Genomic DNA, 18970 nt, shown 5'->3' with positions numbered 1-18970 from the left:
ACTACTAATAATAACACCATTGCTAGCTGACATTAACAATAAGACTATTCCATAATTTAAACATATAAATTAAATACAGTATAGGCAGTCCAAATATCCAGAGATATCAAAATGAAATTGATGATTATAAGCCATGAGTTTGAATACTGGCAGGAGGGGGGCACTGTTTGTGCTTTTGGAATATATGTCTAATATTTCCCCCCTAAGTGCACTAGAAGTACTTTCGCTTCTTGGAGGGGTGGGAATAATATTGAGGCTGTTCTGAAATTTCCAGTGCTTAGGGAATTGGGATCAAATGGTTAAAATGATAATTGCCCGTGGTGTTTTCAATGTGGTTGTTTCGTCTTAATATTTATGCACTGCACTGAATTGTTTTGTGCTTTTCCTCTGTTTTTGATCACTCCACCAGGCCCTTGTGTGGAAAGGTAGGATGTATTGATATATCTTTCACAGATATTCCCACTGTCTTGCTATCCACACCCCCATGGCCTACTTGACACCCTGGCTCCCCTTATGTCCTCTTATTCTACCTGAGAATAATGGGCCCCATGTAAGTACTTTTCATTAGATGAGAAACCAGTGAATTAGTTCAAAGCTGAGACTTAGCTTCTGTGTCTCTCACTGGTAACTTAATTCTTCTGAGTGGAGTTTTAGTCTCTTATCTGCTGGGGGGGGGGGCGGGTCGAGGAGGAGGAGGGCAGTGGCATGAGGAGGGGCTCTATAAAGGCTTCCAGGCAGAGGCCTTAGCAACAGGGGTGGGAGGAGGATGGGCAAGGGTGAAGGAAAAAGCTCTGCCGTGACACCTTAAGCCCATTAATTTCTCGGTCGCCAGGGGAGACGATGCTTCTCTCCGCATCACCAACGGATTTGGCAAATTGAGAAGGAAGGAGAGGCAGGAAAAGCACAAATCCTGCCTGCCTACAGTGTTGGGATACCTGCTGGCAGCTCGGTTCCGCTGGGTAGTAAAGCGCAGATGCCGGCAAAGGAGAAAAGGCTCTGATGGCTGAGGCAACGCTACCAGATTTCTGGGGAGGGCAAGACCTGATTCGTGTTTGGTGACTTGGCGGGCCCAACCTGACTCCCTCCATTGTACGCTCCGGCTGGAATTAACGTCCACTTTTCCATCAAGACCTTCGGATCACCTTCCTAACAGAGGCCTCTGAGGTGGCCCCTTGGGATTTTCGTTGGCCTCCTAAAATAGGGCCTAGATGATCGAGGTTGCATCTAAATCTGTTGTGTGGCAACGTCCATAATATCTAGACCACCGGCCTCTATCTAGGATCACCTCCATTCTCCTTCCTTGGCTGCAAAACCCATTCCGGACTGCTCTCCCTACCCCCATCCCTTTCCCATCCGCCAGAGCCATCGCAGCTGTGGAAATGGCCTTGCATTGGGCGTTGCTCTGCCTCATCTTCTCCCCACTGATGCCGGCCACTGAATACGGCTTGCCCAAATTCATCTGCAGCCCTATGCCCCTGGATATGGACAATGGCTGCCAGTCAGCCAGCCAGCAACGACACGGAGCAGGGGCTAACAGCGCGGGAAATGGGCACTGGGTAGGGACTCTTGAGGAAGCCAAGGAAACCATCCTGCACCTGCGGGAGACCGTGGTGCACCAGAAGGAGACGATCTTGGACCAGCGGGAGACGGTGCGGGAGTTGACAGCCAAGCTGAGCCGCTGCGAAGCCCATTCCCGGAGACATGTTGGGGAGCACCATGGTGGTCACCATGAAGAGAACCACAGCCATGGGCATGGGCATCACGAGGGAGTCCACAGAGGCCACCACGAGGGTGGGCATCGGACCCACCATGAGGATGGTCACAGGGGACATCATGAGAATGCACACCAAGGCCACCGCGAGGATGGGCATCAGGGCCACCATGAAGAAAGTCACAGGGGACACCATGAGGCTGGGCACCGAGATCCCCATGAAGGCATCCATGCCCGGGAGAACGAGTACCACCATTTTGGGCAACGGGAGCACCATGAACTACAGGTGGGGCACAGCAACCACGATGCCTTTCGCAAGGGGGCTGCCGCTGCCAACACCATGGAGGACCCACCCAAGGAGACATCTGGGGTGAACCAGATGGAGAGGATGCTGGAATCCCTCAAGGAGAGACTGGAGCATCTTCAGGTACCAAGTCTTGTGCATCAGCCACCTCTTCTCCAGAAAACTATCCCTTATCTTTCCCAGTTATGCTTTCTTCTCAGATTTGTCCATCTGTTCCTTGTCTACCCAAATATTCACCACCCAAGTTTGCCTCCCATCCCTCCCTCCTTTAACGGGATGACAGTAAACAATGGCAGGCAATGCTCTTTATCCCTGGTTAAAAAAAAACCCCACCTTATTTAACACACAACCCTCTATAAATCCAATGTCCAAAAACATTTCCCATCTTGCCAGATACGCTTTCTCGCATCAAGCTTTCCTGCTTCCTCTTCACATCTGTGAAATGCACAAATAGATTCACACGGCTAAGTTGTCTTAGCCATAGGGATGATTTTTGGACATTGCATGTGAGAAGCAAAATTTAATATTTTGACAGTTTATTTGAAACACATTATTTCGCTCAAAGAATTCTGGGCACTTTAGTTTACCCCTCACAGAGTTACAATTCCCAGCAACCCTTAACAAACAACAGTGCCCAGAATACTTTGAGAGGTGCTTTAAAGCTATAGTGAAGACACGGCCTATGAAGCCACCCCATCACTACCAACAATATCTGAACGGGGAAAACCACAAATTAAGGTCAGTCAGTACTCCCAGGGGACACCTAGCTTGCCTGTAGTACATGCGAAAAGGATCTAGGGGTCTTAGTAGACCACAGGTTTAACATGAGTCAACAGTGTGATGCAGCAGCACAAAAAGCTAATGCTATTCTAGGCTGCATCAACAGAAGTATGGTGTCCAGATCAAGAGAAGTAATAGGACTTCTGTCTTGGTCAGAGCCCCCACCTAGAGTGCTGTGTCCAGTTCTGGGTGCTACAATTAAAGAAGGATGTTGACAAGCTGGAACATGTGCAGAGGAGGATGACCAAGATCGTCAAGGGTCTGGAAACCAAGCCTTATGAGGATGGTTGAGGGAGTTGGGTATCTTTGGCCTGGAAAAGAGGAGATTGAGAGGAGATAGGATAGCCATCTTAAAATATCTAAAGGGCTGTCACACATGGAAGATGGAGCAAGCTTGTTTTGTCCTGCTCTGGAGGGTAGGACCCAAATCAGTGGCTTCAGGTTACAAGAAAGAACTTTCTGACAGTAAGAGGTGTTCAACAGTGGAATGGACTCCCTTGGAAGGTGGTGGACTTTCCTTCCTTGGAGATTTTTAAGCAGAGGTTGAGTGGCCATCTTTCATGGCTGATACCTTGCAGAGAAGGGGGTTGGATTAGATGAAGCTCAAGGTCCCTTCCAACTCTACAATTCTATGATTCTATGAAATATTTTGGATCTCATTTCTTAAGGACGCCATTGCAGACTGATCAACCTACCTACATGTCTATTCATCCATCTTCTGTAACAGAGGCCTTCATCAGGCAAGATGCTGCACAAAGCAGTAGATAAAGGAGGATATTCTCTGTCTTAAGGCAGTATATCTCCTGCTTAAGCCATATTGATCAGGTCCTGATTCTTCCCACTCTGTAAAATCTCTAGAGCTGGATCATCTGTAGCTTGGTTCTCACCGCAGTTTCTATACACCTTTACCCTTTATGTCTGGCAGAAAAATATCTGAATTGACTCCACTGAAAAAAATTGCGCTGAAAGTCATTTTTGTAGTTAAGAAAATTCTCTAGGTGGATTTATATCTCAGTCATCACTTCTTGTTGCAGTCATCAAGTGAAGAGCATGTGTTTCTGGCTTTATCACATACGGTTGGCCACCATTCCTTCAGTTAAGAAGTGATCCACCCCACACCCCATGTTCCTATCCCTTGAGGGAGCCAACATCTGGCACTCCAGATGTTGTTGGGCTGCAGATCCCATTATCCCAGACCATTGGGCTGGCTGGGGCTGATGGGAGCTGCTCTAAAACTATAGTGTGGTGTAAACCCATTGTCCCTGCCCCAGTCTCTGTTGTAAGAGAGAAAAGATTTCCTTCTGCCACCTTTGTATTAAACTCTCTAAAAATAGGCAGAGATTGCAACTGAGTCCCCTTTTAATCTTCTTTTCCCTAGTCTAAACATACACAGTTTCCTTTACCTTTCTTCATACTGACTAACACACTTTCTAAACGTTTGGGTGTCATGTTGCTTTCCTGCCCTCAGGTCCACCTCCCACTTTTTCCTTCCACCCCACTTTCCACAAACACCCTGTATTCCTTGTCTCTCCCATCAACATATCTATCTCAGCTGCCGATGTATCTCCTTCAGTAAGGAGGATAGTTCACATGGTTTCTTGGAACTCCTTTTCCTAACCGCAGGGATAAATGTAGGTGAAATCTTCATTAGGACTCCGTAATGGTTTGGTGTCAGTGGTCTCTCAGCCCTTTGCCTCCTGAACTTATCACAAATTTGAGAGCCAGTGTGGTGTAGTGGTTAAGAGCGGTGGACTCGTAATCTGGTGAACCAGGTTTGATTCCCCACTCCTCCACATGCAGCTGCTGGGTGACCTTGGGCCAGTTACACTTCTCTGAAGTCTCCCAGCCCCACTCACCTCACAGAGTGTTTGTTGTGGGGGAGGGAGGGTAATGAGAATGTTAGCTGCTTTGAGACTCCTTTGGGTAGTGATAAAGCGGGATATCAAATCCAAACAAATGACAACTCACTCACATGTACTCTGTCTGTCTATTTCCCTCCCTCCCTATGGCCATATATAACCAGAGACAGAAAATCATCTTGTTTTGCTTTTACAAAAGTGAGGTTGGTATAACAGAACCAACAGCTTGCACATGATACAGCACAAACAATGATTCCAGTTGAAGTCAGTTTTCTGGTTCCAGTTGAAGTCAATTCATTTCTTTTTACAAGCTCAGTCTATCCATACAGGATAGCACTCAGCTATCTCAGTACCTGCAAATGAGCAGGTCCTTTTAGAGGCATTTTGGTCTCAGCGGGAAAATGGTCTTCATGAGCCTTTATTCCCCCACACCCCAACACACAAACTTTGATTTCCCAAAGTGCATATCACACAAGCCACCACCCTGAGGCCTACCACACCTCCCAAGAAAGGAATAACCTATTGACCAAGCTCCAAAATCGACAGCTGGGTGAAACCTTTATTGGGGACTTACCACAAGACTTTTAGTTTTCCAGATGTTGTACAAAGAGAGAAGAGGCATGGGAAATAGGAACTTTATTTTTTCAGCGTTTTGAAAACTGAGAACTTGGTGGAATTCAGTGTTGCACTATAACAAGCATGGCAGCATGCAAGATGGAATGACCCCACTGTTCCCCCATGCACTGTTCTGAGGGTTCCTTCAATCCCCTAAAACAATATTATGGGGTGTATAGGAGGAGGAGAGGGGAGAAAGTCCCATTGCACAAGCAACATATTGCCTGATGATTTTGGAGTGTTTTACCCCCTTATGGATCACCATAAGTTTTTAATGAAGATCAAAGTTTTCCTTTCCCTCCCCATCCTTCCTTCTTCTGACAACAGCCGAAACTACTGCCAGGGTGGCGGCATCACTCATCTAGGCCTTAGGAATTCTTTCTGACCGTCCTTTCCTCTCAAAGGCTATTCCTCACCTCACCTTCCTCGCAGGGTTGTTGAGACGAACAATAATAATACGTGATGAAGGTAAAGCCTGTACCGACCATGTTAAATTGGGCCTCTCTCTCACCTCGGTCCACGTTGCATGTCCCATACCTTACAATTCGTCCCCTCGTGTGGAGCAACTGCGAGATCTCCCAAAACGAGGGATAACAAATAGGCCAGGAAGACAGGAGAGAGGAAACATGCAAATGGATTCGTAGAATGCAGAGGTGGATCAATGGATTATTAGATGCATAGGAAGGTTGGAAGGAAAGCAGGATAGATGAGACAAAGGAGGATGGGAGAAAATACGAGATGGAATGAAGGACTGGCAGATGTAACACTCAGGCCCCCACTGCAAAAAGGAACGCAGGAGGTTATTTGGTGCTGCAACATTTTTAGGGGCACATAAATAATAATGTTTATATGATCTGAGAGAGCACCCTCCTCCTCTTCAGGGACAGATCAGGAGTCATTTAAGATGGCAGAATGGGTCTTGAAAACACCACAGAATGGCACTTCCATTGAAGACTATGTGCTGCCTATTCTCTTCATGTCCCCCTCCGCACTTGCCTACCTGGCCATCTGACCTGCCTCTCATGCTGTGCTCCACACCTTTCCATGCCTTCTCTCTTCACCTTCATAGCTTTCCCCTCACACACCACCTGTTAATTATCCTTCGGAGGCCATTCCTGTACAGGTTCTGCCCCTTTTTTCTCCTGTGCATATCCGGATTCCCACATTATGGCTCTCATTCTGTCTGGGGTTATATGTGGACACATACACACCATTTAAAGGACATTCGCCTCCACCCACCCAAAGAATCCTGGGAATTGTACTTTACTTATCAGAGAATCTACAATTCCCAACACCCTTAACAAAACTACAGTTCCCAGGATTCTTTGGGAGAAGTAGTTGGATTTAGCTGTGTTTTAAATGTATGGTCTGTTTGCAGCCTAAGTGGGAAACAGGATTAATTAAGCCTTCAAAAGGGGGTGGTGGTGGGAATTGACTGGTTTGATTTTAGACAATGGACCTTTCAGATAGGAAGCCCTCCATCTTTCCCAACATCAGGGTCTTTTCCAGGGAGTCTTCTCTTCTCATGAGGTGGCCAAAGTATTGGAACCTCAGCTTCACGATCTGTCCTTCCAGTGAGCACTCAGGGCTGATTTCCTTAAGAATGGATAGGTTTGATCTTCTTGCAGTCCATGGGACTCTCAAGAGTCTCCTCCAGCACCATAATTCAAAAGCATCAATTCTTCGGCGATCAGCCTTCTTTATGGTCCAGCTCCAGTAAAATCATATGGGGGTAACTTAGATGGCAGGTTTCCTTCATTTCCTGGATAGAGAGGTTTAATCAGAAAATAATACTAATAATGGAAAGTGCTAAATCTGATGAGTTTTTGGCATTTAAGATCTACGTGCTGGCTCATGCATTTGATAGTGACTAATACCAAGCTTTTGCAGATATTGTTGTATTTTACTGCATTGATTTTAATAAGAAAATGTTTATTTTGCTGTGAACTACCCTGAAAGAAAATTACACAAAGCAGTGTACAAAAATAGTAAAAGCACAGAACAATAACAATACAGTGAGCTGCCCTGAGACCTCTGGGTATAGGGTGGTATATTAATTCAATAAATACTACTACTACTACTAATAATAATTCCACCACACATTTTTCTGTACAGCTGAATCTGATACGTGGTAAAAATTCTTCCTGGGACGTGGCAGGATAATATAGACTACGGATGGGGAGCCTATGGCCCTCCAGATGTTGTTCCTGGAGGATGATGTTCCTGTCATTCCTGACCATTGGCCATGCTAGAAGGGGCTGATGGGAACTGGAGTCCAAAAGTATCTATGGGCTATGGGATTCCCATCCCTGAAATAGACAATCAAGCTACTCTCGGGCCACACAGCTTACACTGGGTGGGGTGGGGGTGAAGGTGGAGATAGTTTACCTGTTATTTATCTGGACTCAGTCGGGTGCAGGTGGGAGAGTCATACAAGAACCAGGGAGAGAGATTGAAGTCCCTACATAGCCATAAAGCTCACTAGGTTACAGACCAAAGGAACCATGCCTCCCTTGCAACGTCCAACCCATCATGGAAGGAAAGACCGTAACTATCCCACCCTACTTGTCCAGTAGGGTCAACTGCGTTGGGTGTCTGGGCTTACTTACCCTGGGAACTGAGTGGAAGGTGGGCACCAAGCTTAGCTCAGTGGCTCTGTTTCTGGAGCGTATTGTCTACAGGGAACTAAGGGGGGGGGGAAGCAACGTGTCTCCACTCTCTCCTCTGCACCCCCCAAATTGTCCAGGTTTCGCACAAGCTACAAAATGATTTTCTGTTAGTCTGCTTATTTTTCAACTTCCAGTTCAATGTGATTTGCTCTAGATAGAAATAGAACACAGCTGTACTTTGAGGTGACACTACCAAGTGGCCAAGTGCTACAAATATTATGAACACGATAAGTCGTCTTCTTCTTCTTCTTCTTCTTCTTCTTCTTCTTCTTCTTCTTCTTCTTCTTCCTCTTCCTCTTCCTCTTCCTCTTCCTCTTCCTCTTCCTCTTCTTCCTCTTCTTCCTCTTCTTCTTCTGTCCATTTCAAAACAGGATGACGTTTTTATTTGGTTAGAACTTTCCTTTATTGTTTCAAATAAGAAAAATGCATCCAAAATCTTTCCCCAGAACTCAAGTAGGACAGGACTGACAGGTTTGGCAACAAAGCAGCAAATAACTGTGAGGTCGCTCTGGGCGTTTTTCATGGGCACTGCCAGCTTTGGCAACCCTGTACAACCTGAGGCTCAGTAGTACTAGAGCACCTGCTTTGCATGGAGATGCCCCCATGTTCAATTCTTGGCATCTTCAGGTAGGGCTGGGAATGAGGTACACACGATGACCTCTGAAGCACGTCCCATGCACATTATTTTCCCCAAAGAATTCTGGGCACTGAAGTTTACTCCTTAAAGAGTTGCCCGTTCCCAGCAACCTTTAGCAAACTACAGTGCCCAGAATTATTGATGGGGAGGGGGACAGAAATGTGCTTCTAATGTGCTTTAAAGGTATAGTGTGTACACAGCCTAAGGCTTCTTTAAGTGGATGACAGCTCTAATTGCTAGTGTTGCTGTGATTATTTAAAAGATCTTTATCCTGACTTTCCAGTGTAACAAACCTCAAAGAGATTTGTTGCTCCCATTGAAACAGTGTAAAACACCCACCAGACATACATTGACAAGGGCTAACAGGACATGGGACATTTGTTTAGGGAGGTAATTCTATAGGAGAGGTTTTTCCACAGTGGAGGCCCAAACCTCCAAAGCGCAGGGCTATTGGGAAGAGGGCCTCAGGTGAACATCCAATTGATGGGCAGCTACAAATGGTAGAAAGTGGTCTTTTAGATATCCTGAACCTAGGCTGCTGGGCTAGAATTGCACTTGCAAATCAGGATAGAAGCCAAAGTCCCTGATGTATGGAAGCAGCTTCTGTTGTGTTGCTATTTGTTGCTATCAGAGTGTTCCTATCAAAGTCTTGGTGCTGACCTTTAAAGCCCTAAACGGCCTCGGTCCAGTATACCTGAAGGAGCGTCTCCACCCCCATCGCTCCGTCTGGACACTGAGGTCCAGCACTGAGGGCCTTCTGGCAGTTCCCTTGCTGCAAGAAGCTGAGTTACAGGGAACCAGCCAGAGGGCCTTCTCGGTAGTGGCACCTGCCCTGTGGAACGCCCTCCCACCAGATGTCAAAGAGAAAAACAACTACCAGACTTTTAGAAGACATCTGAAGGCAGCCCTGTTTAGGGAAGCTTTTAATGTTTGACAGACTATTGTATTTTAATATTTTGTTGGAAGCCGCCCAGAGTGGCTGGGGAAACCCAGCCAGATGATCAGGGTATAAATAATAAATTATTATTATTACTATTATTACTATTTGTTTTATATTTATAAAAAAAAATACAACTCATATTTACAAGACCCATAATCTGGGAAACAGCTATCATAAAACCATGATTAAAAAAACAATAATGACACCCTACAAAAAAAAAACCCCGCACCCAAATTGCTTGATAACTAATATAAAACATGTAAGAATTTCCTACTGAAATGCATGTCAGAACGACATTGTTTTCAACTGATACTTCAGGCATAGAGAGATCTCTGTCCTGAGGCAGGTAATTTCATAGCCTAAGCCAGTGGTTCTCAAACTTTTTTCTCTGGGACACATTTTCAGAATAAAAAAATTGCTCATTGCCACACTGGTATTTTTTTTAAATTGATAAGAAATACACTGGAAAACAAAAAGAAACGACTCCTAGCAGTGCTTGATTTATAACACAGAGAACAAAATACTTTCTAATATGATCACGGGGCATCCAGAAAGTATAAAACAATGCAAATATTCTGCAAATAAAAAAGTATATATTGATTACTATACTGTACTATACTATACTGAAATGTTTAAACATTTCTTAGGTTGTCCTTGAATCTTCCTGCCACACTTGCTATCCTTTTCTGCCACACTCTTTGAGAACCACTGGCCTGAGCCCATTTTCTTCAACTTGGGGGCTCTAGGTGTCCTTGGACTACAACTGACCATTGGCTAAGCTGGCTGGGGATGATGAGAATTGTGGTCCCAAGTGATCTGGCAACCCAAGGTTGAGAAACATTGATAAGGGGCCACCACTGAGAAGGCCCTTTCCCACGCATCTCTCTATTGGCCAGTTTTTTTGTGGTTTTTTTGGTAGAATGAAGGGAGGAATGCGAAACAGGATTCCTGTGTTTTCTCTTAAAATGTTCAGTTTTTTCTGTGGAGCTGGAGTGCCCAGAAGCTAAGAAATCCAAGATATTTTGTTTCTCAAAAAGAGCAGAAGCTTTCAAAATATGTTCTGAATAGCACCTTTGTACGTGGTTTTATGATTCTGCTTTGTACGTGATGGCTTTTACCGAAGAAGCCTTGAAAGGAGGGACAGGACAGTTCTGCTGCCACCACTGTGGGTGGGAATAGAGATTACTAGAGCATCTGAGGTGTTAACCTGAGTGCAGTGACTAAAAATAATTCTGCTGCCCTTTTCCCTCGCTTTCCCCCTTCTTAATACGTAAGCAAGAATTAGATATCCAGGAACACACCAAACTGGATGTGGGGGTACAGTATCAAAGTTGGTGGGTCTCCCAGTTCAGGCCTGTGGGCAGCGAAGGGACTGTGGGAATTGGCAGTAGTAGTTCAATATATTTTGCTTCCAGAAACAGAACCCAAATGTCTACCTCCCAGCCCCTGGCCCCGCTCGAGAAAACAAAACACCTGAGAAAGTCTTGCTGCATCAGTCAGACACCACTTCTTGTCCCCCTCTTGGTGTTGCCTGAAGCAGTTTGTCACACTTGCTGTGTGGCAGGGCTGGCTCCAGGTAGCTAGTGCCACAGATCTGTTGACCTGGGAATAAGTTCCATTGAACTCAATAAGGCTTACTTTTGAGTAGACACATGCAGGACTGAACAGTAACGAACTGCTTGTTTTATGTAGGCTGTGTCTTAGACAAGGCCTGATGCATTATTATTATTATTATTATTATTATTATTATTATTATTATGTCACTAGAGTGTATGATTGCATACACAACATACATTTAAAGCACAAATGTACACAAGAATCCTGGGAACTGTATTTTACCCCCAACAGAGCTGTAAGTCCCAGCACCCTTAACAAACTGCAGTTCCCATAATCTTTTTTAGGGAAAGAATGTTATTTAAGTGTGCTTTAAAATTTAAAGCTTAAATGTATGGTGTTTATGCAGCCAAAGTCATTTAAATAACAATGAACAAGTAACACAGGTTCCTTCTCTGCGGCAATTAACAATCTAAAATTCAACACAAAGAAGATGGAGGCGAAAGTCACAGGAAGGCCATGTGTTTAGCTTGGTTATACGTTCAGCAGATGAGAACTAATAGATCGTGAAGAAGGTTTCACAAAAAAGTAGCTTTCAGGAGAAGAAAGATGAGAGAGGCAACAGAAGTGTCCTGGTAGGAGGTTCTGGGGTTTTGAGGCATAGTTATAGAATTAATGGTTGACATGTGTGCCCGTCTTGCCTTCACCAGCACAATCGGAACAGCTCTGTCTTCTCCACGTCCCTGCGCGATGCTCTCCAGAAAAAGATAAGCATCTTGGAGCATCAGATCCACGAGAAATCAAACACCTCTGAGCATCACACAGTGGGTGTGCCAACAGCAGCAGGGCTCAGGCACAAGCACGTCTCTCATGGGCACAGTGTTGAGAAAGGTGAGTGGCAGTCACACACCAGGTGTTGCCAGGGTCAGGGTGGGGAGAGGGAGTTTGGTCTTGAGACAGTGGGGTGGAGATGGAAGGAAGGAAGGAAGGAAGGAAGGAAGGAAGGAAGGAAGGAAGTCATCTTCAAGTATCTGAAGGGCTGTCATAGAATAAATTCATTTTCTGTTGCTCCAGAGAAAGGGTAGTCAATGTTATTGGAGTACAACTCCCATAATTCCCCCTGACCACTGTCCATGCTGACTGGGAATTGGAATCTAAAAACTGTCAGGAGCTCGTCCTACACTCAAGTAGGACTCTGGCAGAGACACATGCCCAACTGGCATGTTCTCTCCCTCCTGGTCAATCGTTCAGGAGCTTCAGAAGTTTTCTTCAGCCCGAACATCACAGCGAACGATGCCAACAGACATTGGCACACTTAGAGATCCACAGAGTCTACGCAGCTTGCATGACAGACCTCAGCAACTCAGCATTTTGGCTAATCTACTTTATTTACATATAAACACACACGGAGCACTGCAACATGGCAGTATAAACACACACGGAGCACTGTAAACACACACGGAGCACTGCAAACATCCTTTCTCCGTCACTTCCCACTCTGTGGACTCAAAGCATATACCGTCATGTGATAGACAACAATCCCATGACTGCAATCATGGAGCAGGAATTCTAACAAAAACATGTGGAGGTCACCACTGCACTGGCAAACCCTGCTTCAGAGCCATGCTGGCTCTGAATCAAGTGTGTGTGAGTGGGCAACCTTTGGCCCTCCAGGTGTTGCTGCACTTCAACGCCCCATCACCTTTGCTCACTGACCATGTTTGCTGGGGGTGATGGGAGGTGTTGTTCAGCGACATCTGGAGGGCCAAAGGTTCCTGCTCTAAAATTAATTTCTTAGGCAAATAAATTTATCAGCATGTGGACCGTGGAATAAGTGGATGTCATTATTTAATGGGATGAATCATGATCCAGTCAGAAGAGAGACGGGTGGAAGGATGTGTGGAAGGAATGACAACACAGTGGATTTGTAGATTGGTAGATCCATGGGAAGGCAGAATGAAAGATGTGAGGATGGATGGCTCAGTGACAGAACATTGAAAACATGGCTTGGTAGATAAAAGCAGTCATATGTGACTCATTGGCAAATACAACAAAAAGAAACATAGAATTTTTTTTTTAAATGCCAGCTGACATTGTCAATAATATATTCCATAAATCCTAAATTAAATGTGTGGATCAATATACATAGTCCATATGCACAGATAGATACCTAAAATGAGACTGGCAATTACAAGCCATTCTTTCAAACACAGAAATGACAGTAAGATCTTCAAACCACCAAGTAATATCTGCTGGAGGCTTGTCCTTCGAACCTTATAGTATAAGGCTGTGCCCGTAGCATACATTTAAGGCACATCCCCTGCAACGAATCCTGGGACCTATAGTTTTGGCCTCACAGAAGTACAATTCTCAGCACTCTTAAGAAACGACAGCTTCTCGGGAGAGGGTGTGTGTGCTTCAAATGTTTGGTGTGTATGCCCATTTTATGGGCTCTCAGAATCCACTTGTCCATCTGCTGTATAGGTGGAAGGAAACTTTAGCAGCCGTGTGAACAGATATGACTGGATAGACCATGATGAATGGAGATGGACAGCTAAACAGACAGACAGCAGAGTGTGATGGATGAATGCTGTTGTTGTCCATTAATATTATTTCAGTTGCACCATCAGTGCGCATGGGGCTTTACAAAGAAGAGGTAACTGTCCCTAGGAGTGTATAACAGTGTAAAAACCCAGTACAAGGAAGTCCACAGAGAAAGTAGATGGAGGAGTCAACTAGGAAATTGTGCATGATATTTCTGGTGATCAGGCTTAGTTACAGTTGGTGGGGGGGGGGAGATGGGAATGGATAAAAAGAGTCTTTGGGGGGCGGATGCTTGGTAGATAAACTGGGCAGTTAGCAGCCGATGGATGGACAAACCCAATTCCCCTCCATTTCTCTGTGTTGGCAGCTCAGTCCCACATCTCTGATCCCCTCTGTCCTCCAGGAAACAAGGTGGAGAAGCAGTCTGAGGACTTCCGGGTGGGCTTTCCCCTCCGCACTAACTACATGTACGTCAAGGTGAAGCGTACGCTCCATCACGAGATCTTTGCCTTCTCCATCTGCCTCTGGCTCAAATCCAGTTCCGCACCGGGAATGGGCACCCCTTTCTCCTACTCTGTGCCAGGCCAGGCCAACGAAGTGGTGCTCATCGAGTGGGGAAATAACCCCATGGAACTGCTGATCAATGACAAGGTACGGGAGAAAGGCCAATCTGGTAGCTTCTTGAGCTGGGTGGCGGCGGTCAGATATGTTGTGATACTTTTGTGGGTGAGCTAAGAGTTTGGACCCTGGGTGACAACCTGGAGGTAGAGGGGAGGATGTGTCAGAAGGAAAATGAACTGATATTGATTTACCGGTACTTATACAGTATTAGTAACTTTGTATTAATGTAACGTTTTTATAGGTAACGGTGTATTTTTGTAATATTTTGTCGAAGCTTTCTTTTGTTGTTTCAGTTTTCTGTACACTGCTTAGAGATATTTTATAAATATATGAAGTGGTCTAGAAATCAAATAATCAAATATGTTTGAAGAATGGCCACCATGTTCATGCTTTTCTCTGTCTCGTCTGCCTTTTGGGTTACAATAAATAAAAAAACAAAACAGTTTTTTAAATGATCACTTGGGCTGGAACAATTCAGTGATGTCCTACCAAATCCGAAGAGGGCCCAACAATAAATTAAAGAGACAGAAGCCTGCCTTGTTTGCCATTTCAAGCCTTCTGGACCGGGGTTCTGGGATATATAGCACAACATGAATTCTTCACAAGGTAGACAAAAGGGGACACAGACAGGGGATTAAGAAATCTTGACCAAAGATTTGCTGAAAATGAGAGATGTACAGTAGCTATAGATACCTTGACTTTTGCATTAGAATATTCCGTGAGCTACATCCTCCCATACCTAATTCTGGTTTTGGAATAAATTGTGTCAATTGACAAACCTTGATCGACAAACATCCATTCATTCACAATTACAGCTACAACTCTAAAGTCCACAGCCACATTGTGTCTTTATTGGAACCAGCCAAAAAGGCCCAGACATGTGGCAATGTTTTGAGCTTCTCCATAGCTCTTCACCAGATGGGATATCACACAAAGAGACAAGGAAAAGTTTGAAACAAAAAAGTACACAACTAGATGCTGTAGCCACGAGGTTGCCATTTCCAAGATGTAGATTGCAAGCTACACAGCTAGCTTAGTTTTAGATAAAAATCTTCACCCCACCATCCTATATTGCCTGATGAAGTGTTCTGGAGAACTCAGAAGTTGCCACATTGCTGTGAATTTTTGGTTGGCCCTATTAAGAATTTACCCCACTATGGACTTGGTTTCTTTTTGACAACCTTTGCCTTTTACGTGTCTTGAAGTTCAGCTTGTCCTTTAGCCACAGCCTTCAGCAAAGACCTCAGAAGGGATATTGAGGCATGCCTCTGGATTCCATTGAGACTGGATCGGCAAAATATGTTGTGCTCCATCCTGCCTATCCTCTCCCACTGTATTGATCTCCCTCCCAAAAACATTGGAGGTGCAGCATAGAGAGATATTCCCACGGCTTTATAGCTATCTGGATATCAGCTATAACCTGCTTCTTCTTGGTCCAAGGCTGTGCAGGTTCAACATAGCTGGTGCCATTCAGATCACGATATACTTATTGCAGCAATACTCTTAGGGCTCAGCATGTTTGCTCACCCCACTTTAACCTTTTTTCTCTGCAGGCCGCCACATTACCACTGGCCATTAATGATGCTAAGTGGCACCACATCTGTGTGACCTGGTCAACCCGGGATGGCATTTGGGAGTCTTACCAGGATGGAGTCCGGAGAGGGAGCGGAGAGAACCTGGCTCCCTGGCATCCGGTGAAGCCTGGGGGTGTTTTCGTACTGGGCCAGGAGCAGGTAAATACCCCTCAATTATTAATTATAGAGAGCCATTTCTGGTTCCTCTAAATCTGGGATGGGGAACACGTAGCCCTCTAAGTGTTGCTGAATTACACGGTGCCCCAAAACATGCACTTTTGGGTTCTGTGCAAGCATGGCTCAGAAAAATGTGTCTATTCTGGGTTGTGTGATCTCAAATGGGTCATGTGATCTCACGCAGGTCATGTGACTCACGCAGGAGCACAAGCAGAAAGACGTGTGTCCTGGATTGGGGTCTTGAGATGTTGGAAGGTGTGTTTTCATCCTTGACATTTGGCCATGTCAGCTAGGGCTAATGAGAGCCAGAGTCAAATTCATGGAGGAGAAGGTCACGATCCCTGAAGGCTATGTTCTACCTCCATTCTCAGAGGCAGTAAATGCTTCTGAATATCACTTGCTGGAAACCACTGAAGGGGACACTACTTCTGCACTCAGGTCCTGTTTGTGTGCTTTCCAGAAGCATTTGGTTGGCCAGTGTGAGAACTGGAAGCTGGACTGGATGGGCCCTTGGCCTGGCTCAGCAGGCTCTTCTTATGTTCTTATGGAGTCCAGCACCACATGGAGGGCCACAGATTCTCTTCCCCTGCTGTGTGTTCATTCTCTTTCCCCACTTCTCTTCCTACAGGACACTCTGGGTGGCCGCTTTGACGCCACTCAAGCCTTCATTGGGGAAATCTCAGATTTCAACATGTGGGGCCACATCCTGACACCAGGCGAGGTTTACAAGATGGCTACCTGCACCAGCTACGCCGGTGGCGACATCATCAACTGGGCCGAAGCCTCCATGGAGCTTCACGGAGGAGTAGTCAAGCTACCATTTAATGCCTGCCACTGAGAGGCTATGAAGGAAGAGGGACTTCTGGGTTCTCGAGAGGAGAGTGAAATCTAGAGGGTGGGGCTGGGCACAAGCCCCCCAGGATTTTCTGGAGAGACAAAGATACCTAGTGGGTTTTTTTGTTTTTTTATAAAAGAGGTTAGGGTTTGGAAAATAATGGGTACCTTTCCATTTGGGACAAGGGTACTCCTGGATCTCTTAGGAGAGGGTGGGGTGTATGTAGCCAAGTTTTGTGTAGGGAGATCTTCGGATCTGGAATCTAGCATGCCTGGATTTTCAACAAGGGTGCCTGACCAAAATTTTACCTTTAAAAAGCAAGCAAACATTTGGAGCATTGATGTCTGTTCTGTCGAGGTGAGGGACTTTTGTCCCAACTGTAAAATGGCGCCATCATGTTTTGGAATGGAGCACTTCCTTAATATGTGAAGTAAATGGAAACAGCATTCTCATGGTGGAACACAAAGGTAGATGCATGTAAAATAGAGGAGACTGCTTATATAGGTCTTTTGTAAGGCCTTAATAACACAGCATTGGTTCATCGGGAAGATGATTGGAAATAGTCAGATTATCCAATCTCTGGCAAACTGAGTTTCCCAGCCATCTCTAAATCTGTTTTTAAATAGTAGCTTTCTTCTGTTGCCTTTGTGAAATATGCTTGGCAGGAATTGGAGGGACAGTTAGGTACTTTTTTTTTGTCTTTGAGATCTCTAACACTCCCTCCTCAGTTCAGAAGACAAGATCCTGTGTTGCTGTTTTTTACTAAACTAAATAGCCATTTGTGAACTCAAACCTCAGCTTATCTGCTTCCTCTAAACAGGAAGACCTCCGTCCTTCATCCCAAACATACTGACCAATTAAATACACCCTACACATCCTATTAGGAGAGTTAAAGTTCTGTGTATCAATCTTAGCCCGTCCATGAGTTATCCCAAAACTTGGTGGAGCCTGCTTCTGGAACCAGGGTTGATTTTAACATCTCCTTTCCGCTCGTTGGGAACAACTTCCAGGATCTAGGCATTCCTATAAGATTTGGGGAGGATCTGTAGGAATATTTTGCTCTCTTTGTCAATATGTATAAAACGTGTGCCTCTACACTGATGCTTCTCTCCTTAGGTGGATTCACATGACCATTTTTCTAAAGGTTTTTAACCCAGTTCCACTAGTCTGCGTATCTTAGGCTAATTTGTAAGTATTTCAGGATATGTTCATCAATATCAAGAAAATCAACTGTTTGGGGGAAATTAGTCCAAATGTGTAACGTGGACATGGGCTGAATGAAACACAAAAGCCATGGGCCAAAGTCTAGAAGCAAGCTGATATGTGGGTTGATGGGATTCGGTCAGATTCTGCAAACACCATAAATCCATAATGAACATCACCATAAAAGCATATTTTGTTGTTGGTGGCAGCTCAGATTTTGATGTGCTGCGACAAAGGGAATTCCTGGTTGCTACATTTGCTCATATATACAAACTCCAGTTCAGTGCTTCACATTCTCAACCTTCATTACAGTTACAGGATGATGGAAGACACAGACCAGGTAGAAAATAAGTGCTTGGTCGCATGGAGAATGCCATGAACTAGTCTCATACACACATTCGACACAGATTAACTGCAAAAACACAGTATGTGCTGGAGAAAAACAATGGCAAAATGGTTGTACGGATCTGTATTGTCATTTTAGTAAATGTAGGGCAATATATTGGACCCCTCCATTATAAATAGGAAGAGGAATACAACTACGTTGTGGATAAGAGTATAAAAGTGAGGTCCAGTGCAAGAGAGCAGGTGTGCCTAGAAGAAAGGATGTCCAAAATCTCTGGAGGAGACACTGGGTGGCTGCCTACACCAGGTGTGGGGAACCTTTGCCTCCCCACCCCAATACTGGTGAACTACGACTCCCATCACCCCTGGCCATTGACCATGCTTGCTGGGGCAGATGGGAGTTGTAGTTCAGTAGAATCAGGAGCGGCAAAGATTCCCCACACCTGATTGGGACTGCAAGGGAGAAAGGGCTGAAACAGATGTGATGTTGGAATTAAATCATTTTGAAGCAGCTAGCTTTATCCATTGCAGATCTACAGTAACAGCAGATCAGGGATCTCTCACATCACATCTGTTTTGGCTTTCAAGGGAGGGGCCTAGAA

General features: G+C 45.0%; 1 protein-coding gene across 1 annotated transcript; it reads left to right on the top strand.

Moving 5' to 3' along the window:
• Positions 1–875: 875 nt before the first annotated feature.
• LOC307201489 (neuronal pentraxin-1-like) lies at positions 876–18331 on the top strand. The gene is made up of 5 exons (XM_079950749.1): positions 876–2138; positions 11780–11960; positions 14017–14264; positions 15788–15967; positions 16614–18331. The coding sequence occupies exons 1-5, from the start codon at positions 1380–1382 to the stop codon at positions 16821–16823; spliced, it is 1578 nt and encodes a 525-aa protein (XP_079806875.1). The 5' UTR covers positions 876–1379; the 3' UTR covers positions 16824–18331.
• The last annotated feature ends 639 nt before the right edge of the window (positions 18332–18970 follow it).

Source organism: Podarcis cretensis (genome assembly GCF_951804945.1).
Source record: "Podarcis cretensis genome assembly, chromosome: 13".
Taxonomy (NCBI): Eukaryota; Metazoa; Chordata; class Lepidosauria; order Squamata; family Lacertidae; genus Podarcis; species Podarcis cretensis.
Note: the sequence above shows the minus strand (reverse complement) of the source record. Positions and strands in the feature narration are given on the sequence as shown.

Coding starts and splice junctions, on each gene's coding strand:
- LOC307201489 (XM_079950749.1), top strand. CDS start 1,380: ATGGCCTTGCATTGGGCGTTGCTCTGCCTCATCTTCTCCCCACTGATG. Junction 2,139..11,779: donor AGAGACTGGAGCATCTTCAG/GTACCAAGTCTT, acceptor TGCCTTCACCAG/CACAATCGGAACAGCTCTGT. Junction 11,961..14,016: donor TGGGCACAGTGTTGAGAAAG/GTGAGTGGCAGT, acceptor TCTGTCCTCCAG/GAAACAAGGTGGAGAAGCAG.